This window comes from Ambystoma mexicanum, chromosome 2q (genome assembly GCF_040938575.1).
Source record: "Ambystoma mexicanum isolate Mex_15411 chromosome 2q, UKY_AmexF1_1, whole genome shotgun sequence".
Taxonomy (NCBI): domain Eukaryota; kingdom Metazoa; phylum Chordata; class Amphibia; order Caudata; family Ambystomatidae; genus Ambystoma; species Ambystoma mexicanum.
Window position 1 is genome coordinate 656,168,964 of NC_090924.1, and position 26,107 is coordinate 656,195,070.

At 46.5% G+C, this 26,107-nt stretch overlaps 1 protein-coding gene across 2 annotated transcripts in view; it reads right to left on the bottom strand.

Annotated features, from left to right (window-relative positions):
• The window catches only part of ATF7IP2 (activating transcription factor 7 interacting protein 2), a 763,479-nt gene that overhangs the window by 544,968 nt on the left and 192,404 nt on the right, over positions 1-26,107 (bottom strand). For both annotated transcript variants that reach the window (XM_069647842.1, XM_069647843.1), the window contains exons 5-6: positions 23,316-23,420; positions 22,849-23,183 (exon numbers count right to left, since the gene is read on the bottom strand). In XM_069647842.1, coding sequence (XP_069503943.1) covers positions 22,849-23,183; positions 23,316-23,420 — 440 coding nt within the window. The remainder of the gene's footprint in view (positions 1-22,848; positions 23,184-23,315; positions 23,421-26,107) is intronic.

A 26,107-nucleotide genomic window follows, 5' to 3' on the forward strand; every position in this document is an offset into this window, starting at 1 on the left:
CAAGAATGCTTTAATGAAATGGGTTTCCCTGTGTGAGGATGTATAATGCTATTGCCCTTTATGATGTTACTGCAATGCTGACAATTCAAACAAGGTATCGTCCCCTAGTATGCAGGAGTTCCTGTGGTCATTATTTCAGCTTTGATTAGGCTAGTCCATAGTGCTTTGTAATTTCTGTATGCAAAGGTAGGCGTTTCTGGGAAAAGTTGTTGCAATTTAGGGTCCATTTTGCAACATGGGCCAGTGTTTCTGGATTATTCTCTTTATCCTTTTGCTTTGTGTCGAGTGTGTGGTTACATATACAAGCTTTTCACTGTTTTTTGGTGGCTTAGGTGTGAGTAAGGTTTCTCTTTGTATGGTGCCAACTCTTTCTTTCACATCAGCAATCAGTCTTCTGTCATAATCACTTTGTATACATTTTGTTTGCAATAAATAGGATTGTCTTGTGTATTCCGTAGGTTCACAGATATTCCATCTATAGCGTAAAAACTGGCTTAACGGGACACTGTCAAGAGTTCTCTGTGGATGAAAACTTGTTGCTAAAAGCAAACTATTCCTATCCATGGTCTTTGTGAAGATCTGTGTTTCTAATTTCCCTTTCACATAAACTTCGACATCCAAGAAATGGATACTGGATTCGCTGGTCAAAGTGGTGAAATGTATTCTTTGGTTCATTTGATTCATCATAGAAAAGAATTCTTGAAGTTACCAAACTGTACCAGTAACCTCTGGGGTCTAATAAGAAAGGTTCCTGATATTTCAAACTAATTTCAAAATAATGTTGATTAAAAGTGACAACTTACATTGCAAGTATATGATAATCTAAGGAAGCAGTGTGTACATCAGCACCATGGATATGCGTTTACAGAAATGACTTTTTCCAGTTGAAATAAGTACTACCGGGTGGACAGTTTTATTTTGAAAGGCCTCTGATGCTGGAAATGCATTGGAGGGACAGGGCTTCCTTGTCCTATACTTCCTCATTCTGTGGGTTCTGCTTATTTTCTGCATAGGAGTCGTTTGGACCCCTGGCAGTGCAGCTCTTCATTTTGTTCTTGGTAGACACAGACCCCTGGAATACCCTTAGGGTACACATGGGTAGGGGTACAACCCAGCTACATGCCGATGGGACAGTAACTCTAGGTATCCTACATTTTTGGGATACCAAGCCTTACCATAGGGATCAATGGATTCCTACACAAAGTCAAGATGATCACTGGTGGCCTCTTGGTTTCCTTTGCCTTGTCCCCTTGTTTCTCAAAATTCTGAGAAGCCCTGGCTCTGTGTTCTTACCCTGAATGGTTGTTGGGTGGCAGGATCATATATTGCTCTCAGGCTGCTTCCTGTCAGACTTGGAGAATTCACAGGGACTGCTTGTTGTGGGTACACTCTTGGGGTGGAGTCTACCTGAATGGAGTGAATAGTCAATATGCATTCTGTGTTGCGTGCGTCTGGATTTGGTTGCGTTACGATGCCTGAGCCAGCCTCGACTGAAACTGAAATCAATACAGTGTGGTGCACTGAAAGACTGGGAGTAGCCCCCAATCCACATCATGTGTTGTTGGTGTCTGGTGAATAGCCGAATGTCTGCAAGCCTGTGTCATGACTCGATACCCCTGGAAGCTGTGGCATACTTGGAGAATCCGCCATTGAAGATTCCATCACGTTTGTTCTTCAACGTGATGCACCAGTCTAGTATTTTCCAATATGGCGCCCGTCTTGCTTTTAACTTTTGTCCGGCACTCCTGTGCTTCGCGTAGCAACCCTTATCGCTTCATTACAGGGTAAGACGCTTGTTTACTCTGCTGCTTCCTTCAGAACCTTCCTTCGCTTCCGATTCGTCTGCTTTCTGGCTCCTGGCATTCGGCATCCTTGCCAAGGTTTTCTCTCTTGTACTCCGGCTGAGTCCTCCTTTACCTTGTGGTCCCTCCAGCGTTTCTTCCACTGCAACCAGCCTCGAACAGCTATTCATCCTTTGGCGCCTCGTTCCAGAACCTTTTGGCTTGGCCTGAGTTTATATATTCTACAAATCTGCAGATTCGAGCTCTACAACACAGACATGTTTTTTTCTGCCATATCCGTCTTTTTCCCCCTTATCGGGCCGTGTCTGGGTGGGGTGGGGCACTTGCCTTAGCTGTTTTACCATACCTGGGCATAGTGGCTTCCTTGCGGAATAGACCATGTCTCTACGAAGGTCGACATGCTGCAAGAAGGACCGCCACTGATCCACAAGTGAAACATACCTCAGAAACCGGTTCAGACCCATCCGGTGAGAAAGATGATCCATATTGTGAGGGCCCGATTGGGTGCTACCTGCATGAATGCACTTGTGTGCAATTGGCTGGATGAACCTGAGTGAATGGGGAGTGGTGTACAACAGTGCGACCTCACACACACCACCTTGTCAGAAGCTGTAACAAGAAACCTGAAGCAAAAGCTTGCATTCTAGTATCCAGTTGGAGGAAGAAGTCTTTGGCTGTATCTCTTCATGAAATCCCAAAACTGCTGTGCTGATTCAAGGACTGGGCCAGAGAGGACCTGGAGAGGCAACCACTTCCCGTAGCCACGAGGGAACATTGTGCAACTGCTGCTCTTCACCCAAAGTGTCCTGGAAGCCGGTCATGTGTGCCTGCAGTCCGGAGAAGGGATCTTCAGGCACTCCTCTTCTAAGCCCATGAACATCTTGAAGCCAAGAAGTTAATCTGTCTCGGCCAGGGTCCGGAGGAGTGTTTGTGACCACTGGAAGCAAAGCTGGCGAGGATCTCCCAGAAGAGGGGTACCCTGCCATAGTGCTGCTTGACACCAAGAGCTGCGAAAGTTCCAAACTCTACTGAAGAATCATTCAAGGGGCACATCTGTCGACTTGTCCATGCCAGAGAAGGGCCAGGGCCACTGCCTGAAGTGGAGTGTCCGCCAGTGGGTTTTCTGCCACCAAAATCCAATGAGTGTCTAGACTTGTTGAGGGTTCGGAGTCCAGTCCATTGATCGTCGCCAGAAGCCATCCTGGAGGTCTGTTCTGTGGCAGCGGGACCGAAGAACCAAAAAGTGTTGCAGAATCACAGATATTCTTAACAGGAACGCCCCTTTGAAGGGAGGTAGATGTAGCCATGCCCCTGGTGGAAATGAGCTTGCACACCTTCAGGAGGGTCATTGCCTGTAGCATTCAGGTATGGTAAGAATGATCCATCTAGACGAGGTCTGTTTGGAAACAGCTTGCCCTAATCTGTGTCCTGTGTATCCTATAAAGAGTTGCTTGTCCACTCTCAACTTTTGGCATTCTGGAGATATAAAAACATAACGCTCTCCTAGGGTCCAACCTATGAAGCCTTTCCTCTTCCTTACAAGGATTGGAGGGCAGAACAATTTTCTGACTTAAATGAAACTACCTTTGGGGAAAAGGAGGGTTTTACCCTTTATTTCTCATCCTTCTGGAATATGGTAAAGGGTGGCTTGGGTGAAAGTGCCTGAAAACCCGGTAAAGGTCCCAAACAGGAACCTGAAAAGGAGATGGAGGGAACACATTAGTGAGCACTTTTAGAAACTTAGTCACCAGTGGGATCTTGAAATAAAAACATTCCTACGACGAGCGCTTAAAGATAGACAGCGCTGCCAAGTAGCCCTTAATGGTGCCAACCTGAAGGCCCTTATTTGCTAATGAAAGCAAAAAAGATAAAACACCCAGAGTTTTACACTGAAAAGAACCAACATTCTTTTCTCTGCACCAGTTGCAAAACTTATTCCAACGGCAACGGTACAGAGATTTTGTTGCTGGCCGTCTGGCCAAAAGCAAAAACCTCCATTACGTAATCCCAGAAATCCCAATCCTTGCATCTCAGCCTTTCAGAAACCAAGCATGAAGGCTGAGAGTCATGACCTCTGGATGGAGCACCCGACCCTCCTCTCATGAGAGAAGGGCCTCTCTTTGTGGAAGAAGCATCAGAGGACAGATGGACATGTCCAGACGGTTCAGGTACCACGTTCTCCTGGCCCAATTCGGGGCAGTTAGGATCATGTGTTTCCTGAATCTTGCAACCTCCTGATCACATGAGGAATGACGGGGACTGGAGGAAATGTGGACAGTAGTGGAAACTCCCAGTCCACCACAAACACGTCTCATAGAATTCCTCTGAGGAAATTCCCTTGAACAGTACTGCTCGCACTTCTGTTAGACACTGGTCGCGAACAGATCCACCTGAAGGGTTCCCCAAATGGCGAAGATCTCTTGAAGGACTTCATGAGCTAGTTCTCACTTGTGGGAGACTGCTCTGCCTGCTCAAAGCATCCGCCGCCTTGTTCTCCTCCCTGCTAGGTGAACTGCTGATATGGTGATTCCTTCTTGAATTGCCCAATACCAGAGCTGCATTGCCTCCCTGCTCAGTGGTAGTGACCCTATGCCTCTTCTCTTGTGGAGGTAGTACATGGCCACTGTGTTGTCCATCAGGACATTCTTTCACCTGACAACAGGGCAGGAAGGCCTTCAGCGCTAGTCTGATTGCCCTCCGCTCCAAGAGATTGATGTGCAGTTTGGACTCGATGGAGACCAACAACTGCGGACTGTCAGATTGTTGGCATCGGCTCCCCACCCAGTGAGTGATGCGTCCGTCACTACTGTAGTCTCCAGCCATGGTTGCCAAAAAGGTTCACCCTTCAGAATGTTTTCTTCGCAGGCCCACCACAGAAGATCCTGTGAGACTCTGGCTGAAATCTGTAGTCGGTCCAACATCTTTCCTGAGAATTGGGACCATTGTGTTCCGAGAGCCCATTAAAAGGATCTCATTCTCAGGCGAGCCCCTCGCACCAGAAAAAGCAGGATGCCATGAGGCCGAGCAACCTAAAGAAATAAATAAATTAAAAAATCAAAAGAATTGGGCGCTCTGAAATTTGGTTACCATCTCAAAACATTCTTGAGCCTTTACCTCAGTTGGTGGGCTCTTTCACGAGGAAGTACCTATCAGAGCTCTGATGTATTGAGCGTTTTTTGGAAGGTGTCATATGGGACTTCTTGTAATTGAGGGAGAAATCCAGTCTGTGAGGAGCGGCAGGTAGCATTGAGATGATCCCGGGCTTGTTCAGTAGAACGCGCTCTGATCAGCCAATCGTCCAGGTAGGGGTAGACGTGAATTCCCCCCTCTCCTGAGACTCGCTGCCATCACCGCCATCAGCTTGGTGAAAACCCTTGGGCGGAGTTCAGCCCGAATGGCAGGACTCGAAATTGATAGTGCGAGCTGCCAACTGCGAACCACAAATATTTTCTGTGCTGGAGATGGATTGGTACATGCAAATAAGCATCCTGAAGGTCCAATGACACCAACCAATCATTAAGTTTGGGGGGGGGGGGGGGTGAAGGATCTGAGAAAGAGTGACCATCTTGAACTTGTCCTTGCTGAGGAACTTGCTCAATTATCTTAAGTCCAAGATGGGTCTCAGTACCCCATCCTTATTGGGGGATCCAAAAATATGGGGAATACCAACCGTTGCTCCTCCGCACCACAGGCACTGGTTCTATAGCGCCTTTCTCAAGCAAGGTTAAAGTTTCCTGCACAAGGAGCGGATCCGTGAATCCTTTGTGTTTCCCTGGTGGATTGTTCTGAGGCTTCTTTATAAAAGGAAGGCAGTAACAGTGGGCTATTGTTTCCAGAGCCCAAGCAACTGAAGTAATGTCTCACCATTCCTTCAGATGCTGAGACAGTCTGCCCCCCCACTGGTGAGCTGTGAATCAAGACATCAGAGTGGTTTTGTAGCGGCTGTTGCAGAGGCCAATGGTAAAAAGAGGCTGCTGCTTGAACTGGCTTGGAACCTCTACCTCGTCATTTTCTTTGGCCTCTCCGACTGCCCATTCCTCTGACCCTTCCAAACGAGGAGTAGTAGCGAAAAGATCTACCCCTCCAAGGTTGTCCACTAGGACAAAAAGGCTGAGGTTGCCCAACCGCGACACAAAGATTTGGCTGCCGCCTTCGAGGTCTGCAACCTCAAGGATCTCGTCAGCCTTGCTGCCAAAAAGATGAGACCCGGCAAAAGGGCATGTTGAGAAGTCTAGCCTGCACATCAGGTGCAAAAACCGACTTCCGCAACCACGCAAACTTCCACATCACAGTGCTGGTAGCCATGGACCTGCTGATGCTATCTGCAGAATCCAATCCAGATTGAAGGGACTCGCACATTGCTTCTTTGCCATTCTTAACCTTTTCCTCCCCTTCGGGAATATGCTCTGCCACCATAGAAATACACTCCCATAGAGTATAGAAACATTTTGCAATGGAAGTGGAGTTGGCAGATTTTAATGACATGCTCCCTGCGGAAAATACCTTTCTCGCCCATCCATCTACCAGCTTACCGTCCCCATCATGAGGGATCGTATGGTACGCCACTTGTTTTGAAGTTGCTGTAGCTGCCTGGACCACCAGACTCTCCGGAGATGGGTGTTTTGACAGATAGCCAGGGTCGCTACCGGAGGGGCAGTACTTTCTTTTTGTAAGATTCTTGTCAACCGCCGGATTAGTTTCCGGAGTCTCCCAAATCCTGGCCACCCTTTTTTGAAGTGCCACATGGAAAGGCAAAATTCGATCAGTAGGTGGACCCTTGTTCAGAATGTCAGTTAGATCATCTTGGTTACAGGTGGCTGGAAGCCTTGACCAACCCAAGTACTTAACAACTTTGGACATGAGTTGCCTGTAAAATGAGTCAGAATGTTCCCCTGGTTCAAGTCTCCCAAACTCCAGCTCTGGAGAAGTGTCAATTCCACTAGCATTGTGCCAATTCTCATATATATCGTGATTTTACTTTCCTCTGAAATGAGGCATTCAGGCACATTAGATGTACCATATTGAAGCCCAAAAGGGGCATCTTCCGCATCAGAGTGTTCTTCTTCCTCAAAAATAGAAGTCAAAGAGTTGAAAGTCCTTTGGTTTTGAAACCAGGGGCTTCGAGGTGGTCAAAGTCGTCAACTTTTTCTTATATAGTGCCTTTCTTGGAAGGTCACTTGGTTCAGATGGTTTAGCTGGCAAAATTGGCGCAACTGGCGTCGACTGCTTCTGCGTCGCCAGTGGGGTCAATAGAGCCGACGGTTTAGTGGGGATCGAAGGCCTAATGGGCGTTATCGGCACCAACGGTGTTGATGGTCTCAAAGGCGTTGAGGACCTCGACGAGGATGATGCGTTTTACCCAGGCTCGAGGGCGTGCGCATTTTAGGCCTCAAACTCTCCTTTCCGGCTCCCTTAGAAGGATTGGTTAGAGCACGGCTTTGTTGATCAAATATATTTCGAATTTACACACAGAAAGCTTCCCACTATGCTGGTGTAGACTTTTTTGAGGGGTACTCTACCCTTAAAGGGGAACCGTCAGACAAAGAGATCAACAATGGCGATCTATGTTGCTTTTTTCGAAGATGACGAGTGGCGGGAACCACTCCTAGACCTGGAACGTTTGGCCTCCTTCCTCCGAGGAGAGTCACCTCTCGACTCATCGGTCCACGGCCTAGCAGGTCAGGGTTTAGGGGACTTGGACGTTTTTCCTACGTTGAGTTTCCCCTTCCGTTCCACACTTGGAGCAAATGTTAGTATTGTGGTCCTCCCCAAGGCACCACAGGCAGATTCGATGCGGATCGGTTAGGGACATCTTCGAACCACAATCCCTGCATTTTTTAAACCCCGACTTGGGTGTCTGCGGTGTTGATGAAGGGGACATAATCATAGAGTTTTAAAAAAAATTAAATCATTGCACGAAGTAACAAACTTGACAGATTTAAGGCGCGCCGAGTTTCACACAAAGCAAGCGCTGTTTGCGGAAAAACGGAACTGAAGCCAATGGGCGCCACGCATACTATATATCCTCCGATGATCACCCTCAACAAAGGCCTTCGAGGGACATCGACTCGACGCCGTCGATGCATGGCGTCCACTGCCGAAAATATTTTCCGAAGCCACTGAAGCTGTCAAAGAGGAGGAATACATTGGAAGACACAATCCATTCGGAGTGTACATATTTGCCATTATTAGGATAGTGTTACCCGAGGACAATCTGTTATTTGTATATATTCATCTGAACCGGACCTATGTAAATCTATGTTAATAATAAATCTAGGGCAGCACCTAACAGAGTGTGGACATTCCTTTGTGGGGGTTTGGGGAGTCACTGTACTTAAGAACCACCCTGCATTACCTCCCTTCAGTCTCAGCCTTCGGTTGCTCGTCCATCCTACCATATAGAGCACCTTGGTAGGGGTGCTCTGTGCCTGTTCCCCAACTGCATAGGGGGCAGATATACAGATGCCCCCCTTCAGTCTTTACACTGGTGGCAGAGCGATGGGATCACTGGTTTTAGGACTCAGTGTTTAACCTTACTACTTCCAAAATATCCACACTTTTGGTAATTTAAGGTTTAGTGGTACATACTAAAAACATCACTGCAAACAAAAAGGAATCTATTGCCAATGGTAAATTGCCTAGAGTAAGCTTAGAGGATCTACAGAGTGCTTGTGAATAGAGAGAATTAGAGACTTTGAGAGCAATTCTAGGGCAGCGCTTATAGGTGCCCTTGTGGATTACCAAGTGATTGTGACATTCTTGATAAAGGAGGTTGGGGGAGGGAATAGCCCAATGGGGACTCTGCACCTTGTGTTATTATAGATTCTATTGGAAGGGATTGCCAACTCTCCTGCAGCTTCTATTCCCAAACCCAGCATTGCTCTTGAAGGGATGCCCAGAAACTTGAACTTTTGAAATTGGAGCTACAAAGTTGGAAACAGAAGCCGATTGGATAAAGGAGGAATTGGCGCAACAAGTAGCACTCAAAGACAGTTACTGATCATCAAAGACTCCAGCTGGAGAAAGTCAAGGTTGAGACTTCATCTAGACCACTGGAGTGTTGGATCTCCTGCTAACAAGTTCATGAAATATTTGGTTGGTGTGTATTTTGAGGAATCAAGGACGTCCTTAATTCTTTCCCCAATATATCCTCCTCCCAGGTGGCCAGGAAAAGGCTGCCACTTTTGGATCCTGACCCTGGGGGTGGATATGCGAGGGTGGATCACCTGGGTGGAAGTGACTTGGGGAGTGGGGATGAGGCACCCTTGGGCGAGACGCGGTATCCCCCCCCACCCCGATTTCCCTTTTATAAAGGTGTCAAAAGGTCCCCCCAGGCTTTTATAGGGTATTACCAATCTCTTGCCTATTATTCCAGAAAACACTCTCCCAAAACACACCAGTCAAGTACTGGGATGAGGAAAAAACAACCTAGAGTCATGCACTCTATTAACTCAGACATACACAAACAACTCTGCTACTGGAACGAGGAGGAGGGATGCCGAGTACTCGGACCATTATACAGAAAAGAAACATTGCCTGCACCTGAGGCCGAGAGGACGGTATAAATGGCCTGCTGAGGTGAGGCTAAGGAGATCACCTGTGGAACGCTTGCAGGAGAAGCCGTTGGTGAAGGCAGGGAGACATGCGAGCGACTCGCCAAGGAGCTGCAGAGCCGTTGTAGGGGACGCGGATTGTGGCGGGAGCACTTGGAAGGTCTCCGCTGGCAGGTTTGGACTGCCTACCTCCTGGAGTCCCTCTCTGAGAACCCGAGGCAGCAGAGACACTGGAAGCAAGACGCACCGAGCCGGGTGTAGAAGTGCACCCAAAGCCCTTGTACCCAGTGAGTCAAAGCAGCCTGAATGACTCTGGGACGCAGTGGTGCATGGTTTATGCAGGTCGGATCGCTCACGAGTGAGGGGCCATGGAATGAATTGGAATGCCAGTTCAACTTAAAATACAGATGATTGATAACTACGATAACCTGTAGATTGAAAGAAATGAATGAAAGGATTTTTGTGAATGCCGAATTGTGAATGAAGGGAAACTGACACAGCCAAGGAAAGGTCAGGAAAACAGTGAACTTTGAAAGGGAGTAGGCCCATTAACAGGGTGCAAATTCCCAGCAGGAGAGTAAACAAGGAATTTGTGGTTGCTTTATTTAATGTGATTAATTGTAGTGAAATTAACTAATTTTGAATACCGAACAAAAGTAAGTGTGATTGAATTCCAAATGGATTGGAAGCAGTTGCTGAAGTTTCCTGATAAAAAAGGAACACTGAAATAGAGAGACCAAGCATTGACAAGTGCCACAAGGAGAAGAACTGTGTAATTTTAAAGAATAATCTGTGGCCAAAGCTTTGAGAAGATTTGATAATCTAACAAGTGAATGGTGGCAAAACAAGTATTGAGAAATCTGCAAGAAGAGAAATCCCATACCACTGTGAAGCTGAAATAGTGACAGTGTAACTGTGAAGCCAGAAAGGTATGTTGGTTCCGTGACCTGTAATGGGTGGACCATGTGGTCTGACAACTGCGCCTAGACCGAATATACCCATATAAAGGAAAAGCCACTTTACTCATCTAAAAGTTTATGATTGAATGTCAAGGAAGAATTGTGTATTTTCACCTAAAGGAATTGAACTTTGTAAAACTGATGAAATTGGTGAAAGACACAGAAGCCTGAAAAGCTGGGAAGTATCCCAAGGAATTCTGTTGGTTTTGAACATTGAGAGACTTGAAAGCCTGGGGAAGTGGACCCATCATTTTGGTAAAGTGAACTATCTGAATCCTGAGGAAGGGAAAACCTTTTTCCAACTAAGTGCTGGAAGAAGCTCTGAACTTTTATTTGAACACTTACCATTTTGATGCAGACATCCCTACACATTATGTACAATTATATGTGAGGGCAAGTATAGGTTTTGGACACAGACATTTACTTTAGACTTCCTGACACAGACTATCATTAGTTTCAGTTATGCAGGGAAATCCCACCTTAGCAAAGGGAAAGTTAGGCCTTTTTCAAACCCTCTTGATTTGAATAAAAGTCTGTATCCCAAATTGCACTCCTTTGTATCCGTCTACTTTCTGGTGTCTTCACAGTATGTGGAGGGTTCTGATATTCTCCAATGGTTAGATGCATTTGAAACAGCGCGTGATATGATGTTGACCGTAAGGACTGGGCTAAGTGTCTATTAAGAACTGGGCTAAGTGTCTATGGAGTAGACTACAACAGACTGGTTATGACTGTATTCTGAAGCAAAGCGTGGAAGAAAGAGGCCAGTATGAGTGTATGAAAGCCGTTTTGATTGCCAAGTTTGACAAGACACCTACCCAGTACCTTAAAAGGTTCAGGGAACATGAGAAGAAACAATGTCTCTACTGTTGACTGGGTGAGTGCTGCCCATATGAACATGATGGGGTGGCTTGATGGACACAGGGCAAAAACCTTTGTTGAATGATCTCGCCTCTTTTTTGTTGCATTTCTCTGAAGCTTGTTTCACCAGAGCTGCGTTAGTACATTGCTGACCAGAACATTTTAGATCCCTTTAAGTTGGCCAGAATGGCTGACAAGTGGGTCTCCCACAGGGTGTCCCATAAGGATCCCAGAGAAAAGGACAAAGAAAAAGGGATGTCTCAGAAATTAGATGTCCAAGATGCATTCACAGTCACATAAACCAAAGCCTCCCTGGCTTAAGTTCCATAAATGTAGTCAGGATAAGTTTAATGGGGGTGGGAGTAAGAGTAATGGTCCTCCTGCTGTAAAGCAGACAGTTATCCTAATTCAGTTCCACACATACCTGGCACTTGTTGTGGGATCTGGGGCCAAGGATCACAGGAAGGGTGACCCCAAGTGTAAAGGTTAGGCACTTGAGTCCAAGCTGTCAGCCTGGCCTACCCTTACCCTATGCAGGAGGCACTGTCCTCCCCTCGTCGCCAGGAACCACCTTTGCTGCTCCTGCAGAGACTTCCTTAGTTTCCCTTGGGGCCTGGGATTAGTACTCGGAAGTGCTGAATACTATATGCAACTGAATACCCAGAAATTTTTCAGAAGTATCCTCATTAACGGCCAGCCTGCCACTTGTGTGTGCTAGCATGACAGTGGTGGACAGGACCCTGATTAGGCCAGATGACTATGTAGGTGCTCTAGTGCTTGCAAAATCTACTAGCCCACTCGCATCGGCGAAGAGATTTTTAGAAGGGCGAGTACCATTTGCAGGGTACATTTTTGCATTAAATGGGAAATAAAGGTTTCACTGTACATGGTTATAGAAACCAAAGGTAAATGTTTTGTCACCCGTTACCATGAGGTGAGTGAATTTCTCTTAGGTCGAGTATAAATCTTGACTAACTCTCCTGCTGTACTCCTACTTGACCTCTCTTCCGCCTTTGACACGGTCAACCATTCTATCCTAATAAAATGGCTCCAACATACAACATACACTTTGTATCTAGGACTGGGCACTGGATTTGATTAACTCCTTCCTTACCGACTGACCTTCCCAAGTGCTCCTGGGCTTGTGGTGTTCCCCAGGGCTCTATCCTCTTGCCTTTGCTTTTCAATATCTACCTAGCACCTCTTGCTCACCTAATCTCGGTCTTCTCTCCTCACTTCCAGTGTTATGCAGATAACACAACTCTACCTCAATCTCCCCTCTTACTCCTCCTCCTCTATCATCCCTGACTACCTATCTGCTATTCAGCCTTGGCGCACCTCCAATGATCTTGGTCCTATGCCAGTAAGACAGATGAACAAGTTACTTCTTACCTTGTAACGTTCTTTCGATGGGATGTTCCTCCGACGTATTCCTTATCTTTGATAGATCATCTCCCAGCTTGCTGGCCTCTGAAAAAAAATTCAGTAGAGGGCGCTGCGCGTCAACATCCCTCGAGCCGATGTCCCTCGACGGCCTCCGTATCGGCGCCGACGTCACCACGCGTATAAATAGACTCGAGCAGCGTCTGTTGCTCAGTTCCGTTTTGACATTAACAGTTCTTTTACATGAATTGGTTATTGACCTTGAAGGAGCGTAAGCTGCAACCACCAGGGAAGTATTACTGCGGGGATGGATGGGAGGGGAGATAAGGAATACGTCGGAGGAACATCCCATCGAAAGAACGTTGCAAGTTAAGAAGTAACTTGTTCTTCGAAGGGATTGTGTCCTCCGACGTATTCCTTATCTTTGGTAGACTCCCATAGCAGAGGTGTGCAATTGGAGGTGGGAGTAAAACGCCATGTTTCTTTTTAGGAATGAACCGAATGTAATACGGCTTTGCCAAACCTAGTCTCTTGAATAGAGGAGGAATCCAGGTTGTAAAATCTTGTGAAGGTATGTGCGGACGACCATGTGTCAGCCGCACATATGTCTCGAACCGGAACCCCTCTTTGGAGGGCCGAAGAGGCTGCGATACCCCCGGTTGAATGAGCCCTAAGATTTTGAGGAGGCTCCTTCCCTGCCAGTTTGTAACATTCCAGGATGGCCAAAATAATCCATCTGGAAATGGTTTGTTTTGTTATCGGTAGACCCAACTTGTGCCCCGATTAACCCACGAAAAGTTGGTCTGCTTGCCTAATCCTAGCAAGTCTGCGGATGTAAAAGCTTAAAGCCCGCCTTGGGTCCAGCCTATGTAGCCTTTCATCCTCTTTCCCCGGATGGGGAGGCGGATAGAATGAAGGTAAAGTAATTTTCTGAGTGATGTGGAATTCAGAAACCACCTTTGGGAGGAAATTAGGATTCACCTGTAGGACAACCTTGTCTTTATGAAAAATTGTATGAGGGGGTTTACAAGATAGAGCTTGCAATTCACTCACCCTTCTAGCAGATGTTAAGGCCACTAATAAGACAATTTTAAGGGTGAGAAATCTTAGCGAACAAGAGTGGAGTGGTTCAAAAGTAGTACCCATCAGGAAATTTAAGACTAAATTTAAGTCCCATAAAGGAACCTGGAAAGGTCTTGGAGGGTAGATATTAGTTAATCCCTTTAGAAATTATATTACTAAGGGTAATTTGAAATACGAAGGTTCCTCTGCAGTGCGCTTGAATATCGATAGAGCTGCAAGATAGCCCTTGATGGTGCCAACTTGAAGGCCTGAATTTGCCGAGTAGAAAGGATAACACCATTGGTGTACCACATGAAAAGGGGGTCGATATTCTCTGCTCTACACCAGCTGCAAAACTTTGTTGCTGGCCTTCTGGCCGAAAGCAACACTTCCATGACGTCATCAGGGAGGTCCCAATCCTTGTACCTCAACCTTTCAGAAGCCAGGCGTGAAAGTTGAGGGTTCTGCTGTCTGGATGGAGAACCCGACCTCCCTTCTGCGAGAGAAGATTCTCCTTGAGTGGAAGACGAATTGGAGGGCAGATGGACATGTCCAGAAGGTCCGGGTACCACATTCTCCAGGCCCAGTCTGGGGCAATTAGGATCATGGTTCTCCGGAATCTTCTCAACCTCCTGATCATTTCAGGAATGACAGGGACTGGTGGAAACGCGTACAGGAGTGGAAACTCCCAGTCCACTACAAACGCATCTCCTAGAGCTCCTCTCGGGGGAAATTCCCTTGAACAAAACAGATCGCACTTTCTGTTGGTACTGGTGGCAAACAGATCCACTTGAGGGGTTCCCCAAAGGGCGAAGATCTCCTGAAGGATTTCCTGAGCTAGTTCCCACTCGTGGGAGACTGCCCTGCCTGCTCAGAGCATCCGCCGTCAAGTTCTTCTCTCTGGCTAGGTGAACTGCCGATAGAGAGATTCCTTCTTGAATTGCCCAAAACCAGAGCTGCATTGCCTCTCTGCACAGTGGTAGTGATCCTACGCCTCCTCTTTTGTTGAGGTAGTTCATGGCCACTGTGTTGTCCGTCATCATCAGGACATTTTTCCCCTGTACAGATGGCAGAAAAGCCTTCAGCGCTAGTCTGATTGCTCTCAGCTCTAACAGAATGATTTGTAGTCTGGACTCCGATGGAGACCAACGACCGCTGATGGTCAAGTCGTTGGTATGGGCTCCCCACCCCGTGAGTGAGGCATCTGTGACTACTGTTATCTCCGGCCATGGTTGCCAAAATAGTTCCCCCTTCAAGATGTTTTCCTGTGAGGTGGCCGTGGGTTTATCCTTTCTCGGCAACGACTCGACTGACCTGTGCGTCGAAGAACCCTTCGATAACGGCGTCGATCTATGTGTCGAAGGGATCTTCGACAACGGCGTCGAAGACGCAACCTTGCCTTTACTCAAGGGTTCGTGCCGCTCTCGAGTGGCTTCTTTCGCCGGGTACTGCGACTTGCAGCTTTTTTATTTTTCGGGTCTTTCACCCAGGGTATCACCCTCAGCAGTCTTCGAGGGGGTCGAGGCCGCTTTCTCGAATACGCTTAGCATCTTTTTCCTGAATTCTTCCCACTCAGCCTGAGAGCTATGTTTTGTGGGGCAGGAGACCCGTTTCGGGGAAACGGAAGAAGACAAAGACGAGGAAGGGGATCTTCAACGTCTCTTTTTTGAATGCTTAGATCTCGAAGAGTGATGGGAACTGCTTCGAGACCTAGAACGAGAATATCTTTTGTGATGGCGAGGAGACTAATGTCTCGAATTCGCCGAGGAAACTTTTGAAGAAGTTAACTGCATTACCTCTCTCGAGCTTCCCCTTACGCTCCTTCAAGGCTTTCACCGTCATGGACATGCAGTCCTCGCACTCCGAACAATAGTGCTTGATTCCCAGGCACCACAAACAGATCCTTTGAGGATCCGTCAACGACATTTTCTTTCCACAGTCTCGACATTTTTTTAAGCCGGACCGTGGAGTCGTCGGTTCGGGTGAGGAAGCCATAGAGTACGAGTCAGTATTCACGAGGAATATATTGATATATTTGACTGAAGAACTGAGCAATGATATTCCCAGGCCCCACGAAGCGCGGCAAAACGGAACTGAGCAACGGACGCTGCGCGAGTCTATTTATACGCGTGGTGACGTCAGCGCCGATACGGAGGCCGTCAAGGGACATCGGCTCGAGGGACGTCGACGCGCAGCGCCCTCTACGGAGGAGATGATCTATCAAAGATAAGGAATACGTCGGAGGACACAATACCTTCGAATCTGCCTTTCAGGACACCTGCTCCCAGCTTCCCTCCTGCACTCTGGCCTCCCCCTATGGACTCACATCCCTCTCCTTCCACTGAGGCCAGAAACCTCAGGGTCATCTTCTCTCTCGCTCTCCTTTACTCCTCACATCTTGAACCTTGCCAAGAAGGTCCACTTTCAACTTCACCTCCTTGGAGCCATTCTTCCCTTCCTCACCTTCCCCCAGAGGAGCAATGTCTCTAGAGCTCTGGGCCTCTCCAGGCTAGATTAGTGCAACAGCCTCTTTCCCAACCTGCCCCTTTCTTCACTCCGTCTTCAACTAATCCAGAATAGAGCAGAGGGAATTATCCTTGGCCTCAAGCCCTGGGACCAGATTTCTCCAGCTCTAAAATCTCTCCACTAGCTCCCCGTTGTTACAAGAATCAAATTTAGGACCCTCTGCATCATCCACAAGGCTGTCTGGTGCATGGGTCCAAGCTACCTGCAACTCTCTTACTAAAGACTCTCCTTCCAGATCCCTTCGATCTTCTGGCTCCAATCTCTCTGCTGATCAAACGCTTCTCCAAGCAGAGAGTTGGGGTCAGATTCGCTCTACTCAGCTGGCTCCCTCCTATGGAACAGTCTCCCTATTTCTCTCAAGTCTTGAACCGGAAAACCTCCAGTTCTGCAAACAACTCAAGACCTTTCTCTTCTCCTCCTCCTTCCCTTTTCCCCTCCTGTGTTAACCATCCCCGCTATCGCCGAGATTGGCGGTCTGGTCCCTCAAGAGTCAAATAGGGTTCTGGCCTTCTGCCCAATCGCACACCTGCGCTGTCGACGGGGCCAACACCCACCTGTGGGATGAGGTTCGCCTCCACCACACACTTACCTGTTGGGCGGTAGACCTCCGTCTTCCTCTGGGATGTCCCCGCCCATGCAGTTGCCCCCCAACGGGCACATCTGGCACTTCCTCCCCTAGTGGACCCTAATAGCACTACCTCCAACACCTCTTTTCACTTGACTTGCTTGCTCTGAATGCAACATGGCCTTGTAGGACCTCTGGCCTTGGCCGCTCATTTCACTACTAAAACTCAGGACATCCTGTCCACCCGCTCTTCCTCCTCCTCTACCACTCCGGGCCCGATTTTGGACATCTCTCCTCATCCTTTCCCCTCTCCACCCATGACAATGTTTCTAGACAAGTCCTATCTATGAAAATCATCAAAGCAGGGTCTCCCCTGCTCATCCAGAACCATCAAAGACCACAAGAACCCTTGATCCAGTCGTGGCCGATTTCTGCGATCACTCTTACCACTGGAACTTCCCCTCCCCTTAAGCACTCTCTTTTGAACCCCCTTCTAAAGAAGCCCTCGGCCGATCCTTCCTCTCTGGCTAACTATCGCCCGATCGCCATCACTCCTTTCCTGGGCAAACTCTTGGAAAAGCTGGCCATCTCCCAGCTTAATGTTATGTTATAGAATATTTATACAGCGCACTACTATACAAGCTTGATTTCTTCTCGATGTAGAAACCCAGAATGAAGAGAAGGTTTACTGTCTTTTGCGTATTTAAGTCGCAAATTTGAGGAGATTCCCTGCTGATTAGTCAGTCCCCCAGATAAGGGTATACTGCGATGGACTTTCTGCGCAGGTGTGCCGCCACTACTGCGAGCACCTTTGTGAATACTCTTGGTGCCGAGGTGATGCCGAATGGGAGTACTTTGAACTGGTAGTATACTCCCGCCATCCTGAAACACAGCTATTTGCTGTCTGCAGGGTGCATTGAAAAATGAAAGTATGCATCTTTCATGTCCAAAGTTGCCATGTAGTCTACCCGTTTCAGGAGTGGAATCACCTACTGGAACGTGGTCATACAAAACTTTTGTGGTTTGAAATATTTGTTTGCATGGCGGAGATCTAGTACTGGGCGCATGGTAATGTCTTTTTTGGCACAAATACCCTTATTTACCTGGTTTACTGGGACCATTTTCTATGGTGTCCTACTAGAGCAGTGCCTTTATTTCCTAGTTTGTTCTTCTGCTGTCATTTTCTTCTGTCTTGATGGGCGGTAAGGTGGTTTTTGAAGCAACTCTATGCAGTACCCACCTGTCACAGTGGACAACACCCACTTGTCCGACATTATCCCCTCCCATGCGTGGGTAAAGTGACAAATTCTGCCTCCTACTAGAGTGGCATGGGAGGGGACCTGAAACGGTATGTTCTCGATTGGGAGGGGTTTAGTCTATACCAGGTGAGCCCCTTTTGTTTCCTCTTTCAAAATTGGACGAGGAACCTTGGCCTTGTGATTGGCCCCAAGATGGGGACTGTCCTCCTTGAGAGTAGCGTTGCACAGCCTGGCCCCTAAATCTCCTAGAGTTTGAGCAACCCAGTTGGGAATAGGTTATTTAACTGCCCGAGAGGGATTTAATAGTGTCGTACTCCTCTTTGGCACGCTTGAGGGCATCCTCTACAGCCTTCCCAAATAATACGTTGAGCTCCACTGTCATGTTTAAGACGGTTGCTTGAGTCTCTAGTTTAAACCCTGACTGCCTAAACCTGGCATGCCGCTTAATGAGCGTTCCCTCTGCTGCATCAAGGTTGTTCTTCAGGATGCAGTTAGAGATTTGCTTGCCCTCCGAGATAGTTTTAAGCAGTTGAGCCTTTAGTGGTTCTGCGACAGTTTCTATCTGGCGTTCCAGCTCATCCCATTTGTGGCAGCCGTAACTAGCTAGCAGTGTAGTATTGTTAGCGATTCCTGTTTGGTATACTGCAGAGGAGGCAACCTTTCTCCCAAGCGTATATATCTTTTTACTCTTTGTCTGGCGGGGCTTCTGCCGACACCAGAGGAGTGTCTGACCTTGGTGGTGGTGAACATTAGGGAATCTGGTTTGAGCTGCCCTGTAATATACCGGGGGTCAGTGGGCACCGGTCTGAAAAGTTGGTCTATTCTCGGGTTGACCGCCCTAGTAAGAGCAGGTGTTATTAGGGATGGCTGGATACGTCTCTGTACTGACTGCACGAGTGCTATAAACTAGGTGGCAGACTTCTTGTCCCCCACAATATCTTCCACAAAGTCCTTGTCGACCTGTGTTTCCAGAGTGTCGATATTAAAATGTTGCGCCACCTTTTGTAGTAGTTTGTTGTACTGGAGTTGATGGTCAACTGGCGAATCTGCTACAGGCTGGTCCTGATGGTCTGGCAACTGAATTTCTGTTGTAAAACTTGTCTTGGCCATAGCGGTCCCCCTGACACCCTGGGTCTGCTTGGTCATCATAATAGGAGTCCTGAGAGGGATCTTGGTATTGAGAGGTGTCTTGGAATGCTGAGTGAAACAAAGGTTCCACAAAAAGCTACCCTGCTTGTACACAGAGGTTGTCACAAAAAAAACACTGTTCCTGTACAATTTCACTTTCATTTGTAATTTACATAGTGATCTCCCAGCTAGAATGAGTTCAACAGATATTTTAAATTATATACATATATAACAATAGGTTAAAACTGTACAAACAGTAAAACGTGAACAGCACAATCAATGAGTTTTTCTAAATGAAACGGGTTTGATGGAAAATTAATAGCACATATATTGTCAAGGTTGGAATGCCGAAGCCAGATTGCCCACTGCGTCACTCATGACCCAGAGGCTGCCCTCGCTGGAGTTTTCCGTCACGTCTATGGAGGACTCGGCCTGCATGGCGTGAGCGGCCCAGCATTTCATCCGCCGTTCCTTTATGGTTTTAGGCCAGAAAAGCTGACCGGATTTACAATGCTTTTCGGGGTGATCCCTCGGGAGACAGTGATTGCACACTCAGCGAGTGTCCTTGCACAGGAATTTACAGTAGCAGGTGGGGCAAAATTTAATTGGGGTTTTTTCCATTATATTTTAAAAGGGTAGATGGGCGAAAAAAGAAGAAAGCGGATGATGGAATAAACATTCTCTAAGAGGTCAGTATAAAGAACCTCCCTCCCACCTCACTCCCTACTGTAATGGGCTGAAGCCCGAAGAGGACCGTAAAGGCTGCGTATGGTTGATCAGTCGTCGACGATGTTGGTGTTGTACAGGAGCCATCAAGTGGTCGAGCTGTCGTGAGGCAAACAAAGGAAAGGAAGAAAGTCTACAAGTACAACTTTAGTTAATCAAAGGCATCAGCCTGGAAGAGAACTCCGCATTTGCGGCCGACTTTGATGGTGGAAAAAAACAATCTGAGGGACCTCGACGGGTGAAGAACCATGCATAAAGTACACGTCACACTAGGGATACTATTACTAAACACACCCAGTCGACGTCCGTTTTGAGTTTCAGAAGCACATTTTGTAATACTCTGAGACTTACACTAGATGACGGACTATGCAGAGCATGTGATCTAAGCCGACCCACAAGCTCCAGAAAACAATATAGTGTGGTATGTATCGTACAGAGTAATCAGGATATGGTTGGTGAGCATATCATTCAGCGCAGGATGTGCTAGGTTGCATACAGACGTACTGTTAATTCATATGGTTGTGAAATGGAAGTAAATGCAGGAATTGTAGAGACAAGTTGTGCTTTGTCCCTCCACCTAGAGATTTCTAGTGAGATTCAGATTTTTCATTAGGGACAGAAGGAAAGCCGGCCTAGGTTGTGTTGCCATTGGATATGAGGGAACAAGTTAAGTGATCAAGAAGCGACGAGTGGAAGTATACATGGTTGCAAAGAGGAAGGAAGGAAAAACCAGGTCAAGCCATAGGAAAGCCCCGATTGGTCACCATAGATGCATGTTATTACAAAGGACTACAGTTTTTTTCCCCAGTTGTCTGCGAAACTGGATTTAAATTTTGTTTGTGTTTTAAACGTTTTGCTGTTCAAGTTTTAGATAAAGAGAAGCATAATGCTTGCCTCCTTATCTTTACAATCCAGACTTCAAGATCTCTTGGAAATTCTTCTCTAAAGTGCACAGCAATGGGACAAACAGGGCTGTATCACCCTGATGACTAGGGCCACTTCACTGTGGACTTTTTTATTGTAATATTACAATACATTTAGAATTGGACATACACTTGAGCAAAGTAAGTATTGGATTGATTGTTGGTGGCAATTAATGTATGCAGTTATGTGGATAATAGAGTTGGTAATATGCAATGTAGTTAACACAAAATGTGTTGTCATATAGCCACTCTGTGAAAATTACATTCAGTAGTGTGCCCAATAGACACTCTGGAAAGCTGCATTTAGAAATGTACCCAATAGACACTCTGGAATTCTCCATTAGAAGTGTGCCCAATAACCTCGCTGTGAATTTAGTAGTGTTCCCAATAACCACTCTGTGAAAGTTGCTTTCAGAAGTGTGCCCAACAACCCCTCTGTGAATTTAGAGGTGTACCCATTAGCCGCAATGAGAGTTACATCTAGAGGTGTGCCCAATAGCCTCTCTGGTAAATTGAATTTAGAAAAGTTCCTAATAGCCTCGCTGGAAAACTGAATTCAGAAGTATCCCCAATAGCCTCGCAGGAAAATGAAGTTAATAGTGCGCCCAGTAGCCTCTCTGTGGAAAACTGAATTTAGATATGGGCCCAATATCCCCTGTGAAAGCGGCATTTAGAAGTGTGCCCATTAGCCACGCTGTGAAAGCTGCATTTAGAAGTGCTACCAATAGCATCTGTGAAAATTGATTATAGAAGTGCATCCAATAAACACCCTGGAAAGTCTCAAGTAGAAGTTTGCCCAATAGCCTCTCTGGAAAATTGAACTTAGAAATGTAGCCCAGTAGACGCTCTGTGAAAATTTGCATTTAGAAGTGTACCCAATAGCCTCCGCGAATGTTACACTTAGAAGTGCGCCTAATAGCCTCGCTGATAAACTGAATTTAGAAATGTTCCCAATAGCCTCTGTATGGAAAATTGTACTTAGAAGTTCGCCCGGTAGCCTCTCTGGGAAAGTGATTTTAGAAGTTTGCACATTGAAAGAGCATATAACCATTCTTACCACACCCCACGCTTACTCTCTCCTTTACATCACCACTCAACTAGAACACAGGGATACTATGACACCATTCGGTATAACTGTTCCCATACGAACATCCACCGCTTACTCCACATCATTCTATGTAAACACTGCTGTTCTCACACCCCCAGCCAGGCGTTTTCCTCAGGCCTAACGCAGCCACATCCGTTCCGGATAAATCCTGCCAGAACGAACACATTCTCCTGATCTCTCAACCACCACACCTACCAATAAGAATCAGCTATTACATGTGTACCGCACGAGCTGCACACATATCCGGTGCACACACGCACCTTTTGACTCTCCCTACCCTCTCTACTGATCTGAACTTCGGTTCCCAAGGGCGTTCAAACTACCAGCGCATTCAGACCATACCAATGGTATATAAGGCGCTATATAAGTGCAAAATAACAATAACAATAACAATATATTAAAATTGGCACATTGAATGAAAATTGCAACAACAGAAAGCACCATTGACTCATCAGGGGTAAGATGGTTGCACTGAAAGGGCCAACAGATGCATTTGTAATCAGTCTATGACACGTCTATGGGATAGAGTTGTGGGCTTCATGCAGGGCATACATTAAAGAGTCCCCAGTGTTCACAAGCTAAAAAGGTGGAAAAGTCCAAATTAGGTGAACTTTAAAATGACCCTAAGTGGCGATATGATTTGCCTTTACAAAAGGCAAACTGTATTCCGATCAATGCTTGTTATTTAGTGATAGGACACCCACTTTGATCCAGTCAGTCAGAAAATATCACCTAATGAGGTGGAAAAATTAAAATGGTGCTGTACATTTGAATTCTTTAAGGATGATGCTCCTGTAAAGGAAGCTTTTTATGTTGCGTTTGTCTATACAACATCCACGTAGAACACTTCACACAAAGTTTTGCTTTTTGCAAGCATTACACGCAGCTATGGTAAACTGACATTTCATGCAAAAATAAGTTTACAAATTATAGTAACTGAGGAACGATTGAGCGAACACATTTCCAAAAGTAAAAGTCAACTTGGTTACTAACCTTTCACAATCGCTTTCACTTTTTATGACAGACATCTTGGTAGGAGATACTATGGAAGTAACAGACTGCAGAGTCCAGGGACCGGATGGCTTGGTAGCTGCACTGGCAGAGGCACGGGGTGTTGTAGGACTGGACGCACGATGATGCACAGGAAGAGATTGTTTTGCAGGTGTGCTCACATCAACAGTAGAAGTATGTGTGGGGTTGGCTAAGTGAAAGTACACTGGCATGGGCGATTTAGCAGTTATGCAGTCAACAGTTGTCTTCACCATCACTGGTTTGCAAGTCTGTAATTCTTCCTTTAAATTCCTTATGCTTTCAACTGGAGCAACATCCTTAAGAGGGGAGGGAAAAAAAGTGTGTTTTGGATTCTCAAAAGAAAACACTTTGGCCATAAAGAAAAATGCAAGTTCATGATGTGGGAGTAAAATGGTTTCCTCAAGAAATACATTTGACAATTAAAATACCTTTGTTGTTTTAGTTGTAGAGGGTTGCACGCTGTGTTGTCTCAACACTTCTTTCAAAGACTTTACAGCAATGTTTGCATGACTTTCAAATCTTCGTAACTTACGCTGCAATTAAATAACAAAAATGAAAATAAAACCAGCTTGACACCATAGGTAACATGCCATTAACATAGAACATGTGCTTAATCAGATAGGCAAGGATGAGAATTGAATATGTTGATAAAATAAACCTACTAGAAATAAAAGCACTAAAGGGACACAAAGGGAAGCAGGATGGACCAAAGTGTTCCCACAGCAAAATAGTAACAAATCCTGGATAATGCACCATAGCATCACAGGCACCAAATGCTTCCATCTGGTCACAAATGATTCTTTGCCTTCTACACCACTACCTAAGAAACAAGTTCCGAATCGCATGCATCACCATACAGCAAATCTTGAATTTTCCCACTCTCCAACATTAACTTAAGCCAATCCCTGCTCTTGGAGATCCACCAGAGCACTTGGAGACCATGCAATCTGCAGTGGTGCTTGCTATAAATCTCAATAACAGTGTATTATGTCACTCTTAAGCCTATGCTCACTGTTGAAATTAATTTCTAGAATCTGGCCTGTACTACAGATTTTAGGAGGCCACTTTAGTTCTAGTGAACAGTGGAACTCGGAGGATAGCCAAAATCCAATCAAGGTAGCAATGGAGAGAAGTCAATTCTATTCTCAGGAGAGTGCGAGTGGGGTCTGGGGACCACAACGAGGCCACATAGTGAACACACAAAAAAATTAAACAAGCAGGTGATATTATTGTTAAACTCTCAATAATAAACATACAGTCACCATAGGTTCTTGAAATGTGTTCAATTACTTAAAATCAACAAAAGATTTAAGTAATGTAATTCAGTAAGATGGAACGAAGTCACAAGATCTATTCCCTAGCTACAGATGTCGAATCCCAAGAAGAGTGGGGCCTTGTGCCCAAAAGTCACAATGCTTTTCCCAGGAATGTATCTGATGCAGGTCAGTAAATTGTGTTGGTGATTGTTCAAAAGAAGAGATGCAACTAAATTACTAGGTACATAAAATGTGTTATATTTCAAGTTTTCCTGCTCAGATTGACAACCAAAAAGCGGTGGAATGGAACGATACAAAGACTTGTTCTCAATGTTATCCTGTTAAGGGCATTTACCTACAACCCTGACTCTTTTCCAAGAGTACTGGATGGGTCGACAGGGGGAGGGGAGGTCGCTGGAGTTTGGATTTCTCGCCTTTGGTTTCAGCGAAAGGTGCCCAGGAGCTGTCGGTGAAAGGATTCTTCTGGTTGGGTCCAGGAACAGAGTGCAACCGGTGGCGATGGAGAAATGCAGAATGCACCCCACTTCACAGGAGAGGAGAAGTCGAGTTCCCGCGACGGCAACTGCACACAAACATTGGCAAGTGTCCTTCCAGACGCAGTTGTAGAAGTCCTTCCAGAGCAGGATCCCTTAAAGCTGGGCGGCTGAAATTCGTCAGGAAGAAGACATACAACAAGCTGTCGTGGTATGTCTTCTTCCTGCAAACCCGGAACAGCGAAGGTTCGAGCGAGGTAGACCACTGTTCAGTCCACCGGATGGTTCAGCCACAATAGCTGGTCCGTCCACAGGTGGTTGAGCCACACTTCCAAAGTATTAGGATGGCTGGATCCTCAAGAACAGTGAGACTGGTTGGTCCCACCAGTCCAGGGGTTGAAGCACTGTACAGCACCTTCGCAGATCAGGTAGTCCCAACAGTGAGAAAGTTGCCAGGAGAAATCTTTCCTAAAACTCAGCCACTTTCATGCAACTGGTCTCTCTATCCTCATCATTCAAGAACACCTCATGTCAAGTAACAATTTCAGAAAGACAGTGAGAAAAGCTATGCACTATTGAACACGAAGTTAGAAAGGTTGATATAAACGATGGGGAATACAACATTAGACGCAAAACCTTCTGCAACACTTAGCCAGACAGATTAGGACCATGGAAACTCAAAATAAGGAAGTAGGGAGGGACAGGAGACTTCAACATCAACAAAAAACAGGAAAGTATATAAACCAGCAAGTGGTAGTCACAAGAAGGCAGAATAAGGAAATCTGAACACTTGTTAGAGAGTTTGATCTGGCGATCTATTCACCCAAAAACGACACATTCTTCATGAATGCACATGTTACTTGAGAATAGACTATTTATGGCTATCACACAGATTGATCAAAGGAATATTGAGTGTGGAGACAAGGGACATTACCGTCTGAAACCAGTTATGCCATCAATGAAGCGCTCTCTGGGTGGAAGGCACCACATTAATCCACGATCCTGGAACTCCCGACGGGGGACCCGGAGCCAGGCCTTTCTGGGAGCCCGCCTCCTAAGAGAAGGATTAAACCTCCACCTCCTTTTCAACCATCGCGCCCTGCTCAGCCCTCCTCCCCGTCCACGACCCGTGGGGATGATATGGGGACGGACTCGGCCGCGACGGGTACAGATGACGAAGTTTACGACGAGGATCTTCCGTCGTCACCTCCTCCCCGGGCTTCCCCGCCCGACGAGATTGGATCGTTTCATGCCATGATAGCCAGGGCACCCAAGCTTTTCCAGCTCTGCCCCGAAGAGAAGAAGGAAGGTTTCCTTTATCAACGGCGCGAGACCAAGAGGAAGACGGTCCTCCCTGTACCTCTACTGGACGATATCTGGGATGAGGGTCTCGCCCTCCTCAAGAACCCATCCACAACGCCTGCGAGAAGGGATCGGTACGAGACGTACCGGGTCCCGGACGCGGCCCCC